This window comes from Salvelinus fontinalis, chromosome 5 (assembly GCF_029448725.1).
Source record: "Salvelinus fontinalis isolate EN_2023a chromosome 5, ASM2944872v1, whole genome shotgun sequence".
NCBI lineage: Eukaryota > Metazoa > Chordata > Actinopteri > Salmoniformes > Salmonidae > Salvelinus > Salvelinus fontinalis.
The window spans coordinates 7,084,281-7,096,313 of record NC_074669.1 but is presented as its reverse complement, the minus strand read 5'-3'; the positions used below and the strand labels follow the sequence as shown (position 1 = coordinate 7,096,313).

Sequence of the window (12,033 nt, the reverse complement as noted above, 5' to 3'; positions counted from 1 at the left end):
ACAGTGGAAGTTAAACTAAAGAGAAATCATTAACTTCCTGATTTGAAAGAGGAAGTCAAACTTAATTTGGTCAGCTGGTTCTCTTGACATAGTTAACCAGGGCCAACCAAGAATAGTGAAGAGGTTGAGGAAAGTAGAAGAGACTCCTGTCAGTGGAAGTCTACAGTATTACTAAACCACTAAAAACCTGGGCTAGTGAAGTGGGTACCATTTTCTAGGACTGCTACATGCAGCAAAACTGTACAAGCCTGGGACAATGAAGTGGTTTACTGTACTATCTTAAGACTGACCTAAGATGGATGAGCTGTAAAGCAGACCGGACCTGACTCAGAACAGTAGGGTGGACTAAAGCAAACCACATCAGATTAATGATCTGTGAGTCACATGGGCCTTACCCATCCATTCACTCACCCACCCCTATCAGACAATGAAACAGAAAACAAAGACAGGCCTGTCTAACTGTACAGCCCGGTGTCTGTACTGTAGGGGGGGGTGTGAGTGAACACACCGCTCACCCTGTTTCATTGGATTATCTTTGCGCGTTTGTTTTCAATGAATGGCTTGTGTATAAAAACACAACCACTGCTAATCCCTCACTCCTTTCTTGCCTGGCTAGATGGGATGTACAAGGTGCTTGGTGAGAGCCAGAGATTGGGGTCTCAGCCAAGTCGACGCTACTAGCACACTGCTTTGTAAATATCTTTCACTTGAATACTATTTGAGGTCAAAACAATGTTTGTCTCTAACAGTTCTCCACAACAGATACTTAAAATAAATAAAAACATCAACGGGAAAAATAAAATAAGCATTTTCTTATTGGACAAGTCCATGTAGTCTTTCCATATTCCAGTCGGTTGTCTTCCGTTTGGCGCCTAATGAACACAACCCTGATGCCACTTCTAGATTCAGTCACATTTCATGTCCGAGTTGTTGGTTTTGCTTGTGTGAAATTTAAGAACCGCTGAGCAAAGTAGCTCATAAAATAATGCTCAATCTGCTGTGTTCTCACCCGCTGAATGACGAACATAAAGAAGGCAGACTCTTATGTTGCAATACAGCATTACCATTGTACTACTCATTTCATCAATTACAAATAGACTGCCATAACATCCTGTTATTATAAACATCTGGAAAGATGGGACTTTTTCTATAAACAAAACTGACATTACCTTGCTCGCCTGTTTAGATTTTGCATTGATCTCTTATCATGGAAGTGTAGAATCAAATTTTATTTCACATGCTTTGTAGAATATAGGGAGTAGAAAATAACATGGCTATATACAGGTAGTACCAGTACCAAGTCGATGTGCAGGGGTATGAGGTAATTGTGGTAGCGACGTACTGTACATATAGGTAGGGGTAAAGTTACTAGGCAACATGATAGATAATAGACAGTAGTAGCAGCAGCGTGTGGGCGTATGTATTGTGTGTTTTGGCACCATCTTAACTATGGATAAGATGGTGCCCGACAGAGGCAGTCAGAGGTTTCTTTTTTTTGTTTACCTCAAATGTTCTTAATCAGTTTGTTTCATGCATTATTACATACACCCAGGTATTGGGATACAAAATAAAACAATGATAATTATAATAAAACAATTTAAAAACAAAATACAGTGCATTCTGAAATTATTCAGACCCCTTGACTTTTTCCACATTTTGTTACGTTACAGCATTATTCTAAAATGGATTAAAAAAAATAAAAATAAAAACTCATCAATCTACACACACTAACCCATAATGACAAAGAAAACAGGTTTTTAGAAACTGGAAATATCACATTTACGTAAGTATTCAGACCATTTACTCAGTACTTTGTTGAAGCGCCTTTGGCAGCGATTACAGCCTTGAGTCTTCTTGGTTATGATGATACAAGCTTGACACACCTGTATTTGGGGAGTTTCTCGCATTCTCTGCAGATCCTCTCAAGCTTTGTCAGGTTGGAGCGTCGCTGCACAGCTATTTTCAGAACTCAAAGATGTTTAATCGGGTTCAAGTCCGAGCTCTGGCTGGGCCACTCAAGGACATTCAGAGAGATGACCTGAAGCCACTCCTGTGTTGGCTTGGCTGTGTGCTTAGGGTCATTGTCTTGTTGGAAAGTGAACCTTCGCCCCAGTCTAAGGTCCTGAGTGCTCTGGAGCAGGTTTTAATCAAGGATCTCTCTGTATCTCTCCTCGATCCTGACCAGTCTTCCAGTCCCTGCCGTGAGAAAAACATCCCCACAGCATGATGCTTCCACCACCATGCTTCACCGTAGGGATGGTGACAGGTTTCCTCCAGATGTGACGCCTGGCATTCAGGCCAAAGAGTTCCGTTTTGGTTTCATCAGACCAGAGAATCTTGTTTCTCATGGTCTGAGAGTCTTTCAGTGTCCTGGTAAACTCCAAGCAAGCTGTCATGTGCCTTTTGCTGGGAAGTTGCTTCCGTCTTGTGACTCTACCATAAAAACCTAATTAGTGGAGTGCTGCAGAGATGTTTGTCTTTTTGAAGGTTCTCCCATTTCCACAGAGAAACTCTGGAGCTCTGTCAGATTGACCATTGGGTTCTTGGTCACCTCCCTGACCATGGCCCTTCTCCCACGATTGCTCAGTTTGGCCAGGCGGTCAGCTCTCTAAAGAGTCTTGGTGGTTCCAAACAGAGGCCACTGTGTTCTTGGCTACCTTCAATGCTGCAGAATTTTTTTTGGTACTCTTCCCCAAATATGGGACTCAACACAATCCTGTCTTGGAGCTCTACGGACAATTCCTTCGAACTCATGGCTTGGTTTTTCTGTTTTAAATACATTTGCTAAAATTTCTAAAAGCTGTTTTCATTATGGGGCATTGTATGTAGATTTTTTTTTGGGGGGGGGGCTATTTAATCCATTTTTAGAATAAGGCTGTAATGTAACAATGTGGGAAAGTCAAGGGGTCTGAATACTTTCTGAATGAACCAACGATACCAGCCCACTGAATGAATGACATGGATCGAATGGGCGATGAGATGTTGATTTAATTTAGAACAACAATAGTGTAATGTTTGTTATGCCTCTTTATCAGCATTGGCGCTCATGTTAATAATTTGACCGTGTGCCTTGCGGGTTGATGCCATTCTCTTATATTTTTCTTTTGTAAAAAGAAGCTGTTACAGGACTGATATTTACTGTAACTCTATTACTAATCAAATGTATTGTAAGGGAAACGAAAACATGCTATGTGTTGCATTAGGCCTTTAGAATAATGCAAAACATATCCTTGACTCGATCCAAGTTGATGAGCGAGAAATAAACAATGCCAGTCAGGCCCATCGACACTACACCTCAACTATACGTAAACTACACCTCAACTACGCCTAAAATTATTTCACACAGAGTTACCCTATAGACAAGATATTAAATGGACAATAATCTGTGTGACTATTAGGCCTATCAGTTTCTACATGAAGGGATGTAAATTACAGATACAGGGAAAGGAGCATCACTTTATCAAATCCTCCTTCAGAGTCACATGCAGGTAAAACATTTTGATTTCTATATAGTATCAGAAAGAGCATGTTCTGCTGGTTCTATGACATTTATCTTTGTCATATAACTCTCTCAATTGAAGAGGTGCAGCTCTATTTCCAAGTGTCACTTTTTCCAGGAACATCCGTGCTGTCCATGCATTCAGAACATGACCACCTGCGCGGCAGCATTGCTCTGGCTACTAGTAACATAAAAGCTCAAACTAGTAACATAATAAACACACAATTAAAATATGCTATTCTATCATCGATGAATGAATGGGTGATAGACCTGACAAACGGATAATGGTGCATGTGACTTCAATGAACGGAATGATGAAGAGGGTGATTGAATTTGATCATGAGGGTGAAGAGGATGATTGAATTTAGAAAAATAGTGTAATGATGAAGAGTTGTGAGCGCTCCTATTTTATTATGAAAGATTGATTTGACTCAGCGTCTATAAATGGTATATAATTTCCTGAGTACAACCATACAATGGTAAGCCCAACCAAACAAATGGATGCACTGACAGCATTGCAAATGCTGCAGAATTTAGATGAGTTGGATGGCGGATTGGCTATTGAGCTTGAAATCTACGTTGCTGATGAAAAGTAATCTGATTCTGATATTTACTTCGAGCCTCTGCCTCCGATGCCTGAGTCTCGCCGCAAAAAAACAGAGCCAACAGACTGATCCCAACTGCCACGGTGAGACAGGAGTCTGGGTGGGATGGCACGGCGAGACAGGGGTCTGGGAGGGATGGCACGGCGAGACAGGGGTCTGGGAGGGATGGCACGGTTTGGGTAGAAAGGAGTGATGAGTTTGACATGCAGATGTTGCAGCATATCAGATTGTACTGTTGCTCATGCGCACAGAAAAGGAAATCATACATGAGACATGTTTATGGATGAACTCAAAGCATTTATTGCACTCTTGCATGTCCGCGGAATGTGGAGTCATTTTGGTATGATAGGTATGGGGTGGACCTTTTTCCTGAGAGACCATGCCACGCAACCTCTTCAGAGAGGCCATGCCACGCAACCTCTTCAGAGAGGCCATGCCACGCAACCTCTTCAGAGCGGCCATGCCACGCAACCTCTTCAGAGAGGCCATGCCACGCAACCTCTTCAGAGAGGCCATGCCACGCAACCTCTTCAGAGAGGCCATGCCACGCAACCTCTTCAGAGAGGCCATGCCACGCAACCTCTTCAGAGAGGCCATGCCACGCAACCTCTTCAGAGAGGCCATGCCACGCAACCTCTTCAGAGAGGCCATGCCACGCAACCTCTTCAGAGAGGCCATGCCACGCAACCTCTTCAGAGAGGCCATGCCACGCAACCTCTTCAGAGAGGCCATGCCACGCAACCTCTTCAGAGAGGCCATGCCACGCAACCTCTTCAGAGAGGCCATGCCACGCAACCTCTTCAGAGAGGCCATGCCACGCAACCTCTTCAGAGAGGCCATGCCACGCAACCTCTTCAGAGAGGCCATGCCACGCAACCTCTTCAGAGAGGCCATGCCACGCAACCTCTTCAGAGAGGCCATGCCACGCAACCTCTTCAGAGAGGCCATGCCACGCAACCTCTTCAGAGAGGCCATGCCACGCAACCTCTTCAGAGAGGCCATGCCACACGTGCGGCAGGTGCACACAAAACAAGGCCCATAAACTGTGAAGTTCAATCAATTTATTTTGTGGGGCTTGCTCACACAAAGCCCCGAAAATGTGTGCTGACTGTGGACCCGAAGCATAAAGAGAAGACTAGATTGATTCATGTGAAAAGGCACGTATAAGGCCACAATACAGTTTCCGATACGATCAAGAAATTACTTTTATATCTTGTCATGAATATATTTACACAAATATATTTTTATGTAATTCATCCTTTACGATTGTTCAGGTGCTGGTGCTTGTGTTTAGGCAAATCATTTCACCTGTGCACCTGGCTGGTTTCATTATTTATTATCTTTTTAATTTCTACTTAGTCAAACGGAGCTGTGTAACTGGACTTTTCCTATTAACTCTATTACAAATAGAATCTACAAATAAAGTTGATCAAATGGATTACATTTTATTGTAAGAGAAACTAAAATAGGCTACAGAACAAAAAAAAATATATTTCTTCATGCAATGAATCCTCTACAATAGTTTATGCACTGCAATGTTCTCTAGCGCAGGGGTTCCCAAACTTTTTTACTCTGGGGCAAGGCCCCCCTTCCAGCATTGGCGAACAACCCAGATGTGAGTGCTATGGGGAGATAGTCATTTCAGACAGGTTACCTTAGCGTTCTTGGGCACAGAGACTATGGTGGTGGTCTTGAAACATGTAGGTATTACAGACTGGGTTAAGGATGGGTTGAAAATGTCAGTGAAGATTCTTGCCAGCTCATCCGCGCATGCTCCGAGTACGTGTCTTTGGTAATTCGTCTGGCCCTGTGGTCTTCTGAATGAAGACCTTTAAACAGGTTAACAATCGGCTACGGAGAGCGTGGTTGGCTCTCCAGGTGAAATTACTTTGATAGTGGAGTGTTGTTCAGTGTAAAGCTTTGCTCTGATGCAACTTTTAGTCAGTGTCCTAGAAATCACACATTTTGTGTTTTTGGTTTAAAATGTAACACACATGGAACAACACACGAAAGGGACTCTGCGTACCAGGCATTTTTGTAACCCTCCCCAATTCCCTCTGAGCAGAATCAGTCTTTCTCTTTCATGCATCGTGATGTCACTGAATTCCAAAACACCTCTTGTGCTGTTGTGCCGACTCACAGTAGACCAGGAAGAGGAGGCGGGACATTCACTGGTAATTTCCTGTTGCACAGGAAAGGAAACTCTTTCTTAGCCTTGGCAGTCAGACGGCTAGTTTGTAAAATTATGGGACGTATTTCCTGCCAGTTCCCGGCAGCTTTCACACACACTACTGTATACTGTACATCAATGATGTCACTCTTGCTGCTGGTGAGTCTCTGATCCACCTCTACGCAGACGACACCATTCTGTATACTTCTGGCCCTTCTTTGGACACTGTGTTAACTAACCTCCAGACGAGCTTCAATGCCTACAACTCTCCTTCCATGGCCTCCAACTGCTCTTAAATACAAGTAAAACTAAATGCATGCTCTTCAACCGATCGCTGCCTGCACCTGCCCGCCCGTCCAGCATCACTACTCTGGACGGTTCTGACTTAGAATATGTGGACAACTACAAATACCTAGGTGTCTGGTTAGACTGTAAACTCTCCTTCCAGACTCACATCAAACATCTCCAATCCAAAGTTAAATCTAGAATTGGCTTCCTATTTCGCAACAAAGCATCCTTCACTCATGCTGCCAAACATACCCTCGTAAAACTGAGCATCCTATCGATCCTTGACTTCGGCGATGTCATTTACAAAATAGCCTCCAATACCCTACTCAATAAATTGGATGCAGTCTATCACAGTGCCATCCGTTTTGTCACCAAAGCCCCATATACTACCCCCCACTGCGACCTGTACGCTCTCGTTGGCTGGCCCTCGCTTCATACTCGTCGCAAAACCCACTGGCTCCAGGTCATCTACAAGACCCTGCTAGGTAAAGTTCCCCCTTATCTCAGCTCGCTGGTCACCATAGCAGCACCCACCTGTAGCACGAGCTCCAGCAGGTATATCTCTCTGGTCACCCCCAAAACCAATTCCTCCTTTGGCCGCCTCTCCTTCCAGTTCTCTGCTGCCAATGACTGGAACGAACTACAAAAATCTCTGAAACTGGAAACACTTATCTCCCTCACTAGCTTTAAGCACCAGCTGTCAGAGCAGCTCACAGATTACTGCACCTGTACATAGCCCATCTATAATTTAGCCCAAACAACTACCTCTTCCCCTACTTTTATTTATTTATTTATTTAGCTCCTTTGCACCCCATTGTTTCTATTTCTACTTTGCACATTCTTCCACTGCAAATCTACCATTCCAGTCTTTTACTTGCTATATTGTATTTACATCACCACCATGGCCTTTTTTTGCCTTTACCTCCCTTATCTCACCTCATTTGCTCACATTGTATATAGACTTATTTTTCTACTGTATTATTGACTGTATGTTTGTTTTATTTTATGTGTAACTCTGTTGTTCAATGTGTCGAACTGCTTTGCTTTATCTTGGCCAGGTCAACTTGCCTACCTGGTTAAATAAACGTCAAGGAATCCCAGAACTCAATTCCTAGGGGGATCCTTCTAGTGTGCGTGTAGCTTTTTGCCCCAGTCTCTGCCCTTCCTGACTTGATGTTTATTCACTTGATGGGATTCAATGCGTTCATATATCAAAATGTCTCGTTATTTGAGCCGTCAGCATACACCACTCCTAAACACCTCTATTACTTTGGGAAAAATACACAAGACTAAATGAATAGAGCCTCAGTCAGTTTGTATAATGTGTAAATGTATTTGTGGGATGGTCCAATTTAGTATTGGGGTGCTCATTTGTATTTCCTGTCTTTACTGCAAGTTTTTGTGTTTTAATCTGTTTACAATACATACATGACTAACCGAACACCAATTTAATTCCATATGAAATTAACACCAGTAAACCGATACACTATCTCAGTGGAGGTTGAAGTGTGTGTTTTGGCCCATGCACCGTTTTTCTGGTTGTTTACTGTTTAGTTCACCATGTTGTGTGTCGTTGTCTCGCAGCACAATAAGAGACCTGGGAGAGTACTGTACACCGCCCTGGAGGAGAAGGAAGCCCAGAACCTAGAAGTTGTAGCCTTCTGTGAAGATGTAGCAACGTAAGCCACCGTGTGTGTGTGCTGTAATGTTTGTATGATTTGTTAGTGATGATATATCTGTGCAATGTGAATCACTCTTCCATGATGAACACCTGCATTACACACACACACACACACACACACACACACACACACACACTATTCGATAAACACAGATGTGCAACAAATATTAGCAAAGCAGAAGAGTTTTTGAAGTTCTTTGGATCCCATAAGGAAGTACAGGGCAGTAAAAGCGCGGCAAGTAGCCTAGTGGTTTGCGCGTTGGGCCAGGAACCGAAAGGTCGCTGGTTCGAATACCTGAGCCGACATGGTGAAAATCTGCTGATGTGTCCTTAAGCAAGGCACTTAACCTGAATCTGCAACATGTTTAATTTTTATATGGGCTGTTAAGTAGGAGAATGGATCATTAATGGATTATCTACTAGTTTATGGATGTATAATTTCTAGATTAGCTAATTTAAGGAAATACAAATAAGAGAATTAAGGATATGAAGTTTATGAACGGTAAAGATGACATACTAGCTTTGTTTTCAGCCTGAGGTCAAAGTTCCCCCATGATGACCTCCACACCAACCCGGGGTACGTGCTGAGTGCAGTCATCCCTCAGAGGGACGTGGGCGGGGACAATAGCTGCAGCGTCAAGGTGTCCATCGAGATCTCCGAGTCCCAGGAGCCTGTCACCTTCACCTGCGACGGTAAGGACAATAACACAATACACCTACTAGCATTGCTAAATCCCATAAATGTTCTCGAAATTCCCAGGTTTTCCAGAAACCCCGATAGAGTTCCCGGGAATCAGGAGGGGAAACGGAATTCTCCAAGTGGGAGTTCTGGAAAACCTGGGAATTTTAGGAACGTTTTTTTGCAACCCTGACCCAAACATAGGTGATCAGTGGTCCCTGACCCTGAGTGTGCAGGCTTCGTGGTAAGACACCTTTATACCCATAAAAGTAGGTTATTACTATATGCAATGACATCAATTGGCCTCTTCTTTTCTAGAATGGAGCTCTTCCAGGTTTCAATAACCCAACTCCTATTTATTTAACTTTTCTATTTGTATCCGAGGCATTTCCCTTTTTAAGACTGAGCTTCAGATAGAAGATAAGAACACTGGATGAGAGGTCTGAAGGAGGAAGCAGCATTCGGAACAGACAGTTTATCTTTTTTAAATATGTTTTGTTGTTGTTGGAATATGCCACATTCCCTCTCCTGACATAAAATGTTGTGCCCCTGCCCCAAAGGCCTTCTCTATACCCCTGTCCCTATGACGCCCAAAAGGCCTTCTCTGTACCCCTGTCCCTATGTCTCCCAAAAGGCCTTCTCTATACCCCTGTCCCTATGTCGCCCAAAAGGCCTTCTCTATACCTGTGTCCCTACCTTCTCTATACCCCTGTCCAGCAGTAGTTACTGTATAAGGCCTTCTCTATATTATCTTCTCATTCATTCAAATGGCTTTTGGTTCGCTCTCTGGGGGTGTGTTGTCATTGGCTTACCCCAGGTTTGTATCTACGCCCCCAAGGCAACCCCTCCAAAGCCAGTCACTGATCTCTCTTGGCCCGCACACTGTGACCAAGTTCTCTGATGGAGTCTGTCCTGGACTCCCTGGGCCCTGGCAGCGAATCAACACCAACCTTTTGTGTGTGGATAATACTGACTGTGTTATGAGCTTAGGCGCTGTCTGTCCCCACTGAGGACTCTAGCTGTGAAGCCACAAATGGCGTCCCTCCCTTTCCTCACATGCTGTCTGTTTCATCTGTCCTAATTGCCTTTTTTTTTAACCCTCTGTGCCAAACAAATGGGTTTAGTTTGCTATTTCGTGTTGTGCGTGCGTGCGTGCCCAGTCCTGCTGACCCAGTCTCTCTCTGTACCTCACTAACTGGTCACACTGCCTCTTCCTTCCCCTGTACTGTACAGCCAGGTCTGATTCGCTGGCCACACCACCTGCTCCTCAGTTCACTTCCTGGTTTCCTACCCAATTGTGCTTACCCACTTTGTTGTGTTTAGATTCTCCTGATTGGCCACAATGGAAAAGCCAAGGTCGTGTATATATCGGAACAATGGCCTTCGGTTCTCTATTCTAGGAGGAGAGAGGTGTGCGGGGGGAAGGAGAGCAGGCTGAAAAGTTGTTTGTTTTCTTTCCCTCTCTCTTGCTTCTTTAATCTATGGCGTTCCTCTCTTTGTCGTCAGGTAGGCCGGGCCCCTTTCTTCCACTTCCACCAACGTTTTACCAGCTTCCTAAATGTGACACGTGGAAAAGTAAACCGGGGGGGGAAAACCCATTCCCAGACGACTCTTTCCCCAACTGCTACTGTTGCAGCTTCTCGGCTCTCCTCTGACACTCTTACTGTATTTAACAGCCAATCAGAGCTGAGCTGGCTTCTGTTACCGGGGAGAAAAGGACTTCTTTCTTAGGCTAGAATCTCTAACAGCAAGATTTAGGTTAGTGATACCCTGGCGTGGGGAGAGAGGGGAAACTCTGGGAACTGGCTGAGGTGGATGTCTTGTGGTTTTGAGAGTGTTGGATGCCACCTTAATCAAACCATCTCTTTTTAACAGTTCTCTGAAATGTACTGGCCATCATACTCTCTCCTCTGGTATGTTCTTTCTCTCACTTGTTATGTTCTCCTTTTTCCTAGCATCCTGCTGTGTTGCTAGACTAGTATTGTAACCACAGACACCAATCCTGCTTTAGACCAGACCAATCCTCTAACACCCATGTTGGTGTGCGTGTGTGACCTCGCAAGTCTCAAACATTCCAGCACAATGTATGAGTTTGTAGAGACACACACGGTCTTTTTTTTTTTTTTTTCAACACACACCCTCCGAAATGCAAGGCAGATCTGGGAACAGGCTACCAAAAGGCCCCCCTCTTCGGTCGTTGACGATTTTAGCCTCCCATGGATCCCTAGAATGCCACCTCACAGCACCCACCCACTCCCGAGCCATGACCAATCAAAACACGCTCTGAATCCCTCTAGTATTGGTGCCTTAATCCGGTCCATTCCTCATTAGGGTGTGGGGTTGTTATTGCTGGAGAGCCCGGGGTCCTGGGGGGACATTTCTCTCTCTGTGTGTGTGTGTGTTGGCATCAAACGGAGGAGAAGGCAGTAACCCCCCCCAGAAGTGGCAGATCTGTTGTGTGTCAGGTTTCTCACACACACACACACACACATATTTCCTAGAAGGAGACATGCTGACATGCTGAGTCTTTTCCAATAACAGAGTACTGTAGCATCTTGAGATCTAGATTAGGTTAGCTGGTTTTATTGAATAAGGGAATATGAAATGAATTTGGTAATAGAATATGAATTAGCCTGGTCCTAGATCTGTTTATGATGTCTTGCAAACTCCTATACGGTCATTATCATGACTATAGGAGTTGGCAAGACGGCACATGCAGGTCGAGTATAATCCATCCGAGAGGCCCTCCACGGCTTTAAAAAATGAAACTTCTGTCGGGCCAATTATTGACTGTTTTTACATGCGTGATCGTTTCGGGCATAATTCCATTGAGCCTCTTGGACTTGGAATCCTCACTTATTGCGTGGATCACTAGATCTAAACTCCTCCTTTTAATTAAAATCTTCTCCCCTCCTACCTGTGACTAGACATGGACAAAGGCCACCTTGCTTTATGCCTGGTGCCCCTTAGTAGTGTGAGATGCAGCCTATTGCCCTGTTCAAATTCTTTACATGTGCATTCTTCCTTTCTCCCTTGTGTTCACTGATTACAAATGAGTGGACCGTTGAAAGCCCTGTGGTGGAGGGCTGACTCTCACCAATCATGTCTAAT

General features: G+C 44.2%; 1 protein-coding gene across 1 annotated transcript in view; it reads left to right on the top strand.

Annotated features, from left to right (window-relative positions):
* The window catches only part of LOC129854835 (phosphatidylinositol 4-phosphate 3-kinase C2 domain-containing subunit alpha-like), a 67,271-nt gene that overhangs the window by 15,953 nt on the left and 39,285 nt on the right, over positions 1-12,033 (top strand). Inside the window, exons 3-4 of the mRNA XM_055921972.1 lie at positions 8,147-8,241; positions 8,776-9,105. Of these exons, the coding sequence (XP_055777947.1) occupies positions 8,147-8,241; positions 8,776-9,105 (425 nt within the window). The remainder of the gene's footprint in view (positions 1-8,146; positions 8,242-8,775; positions 9,106-12,033) is intronic.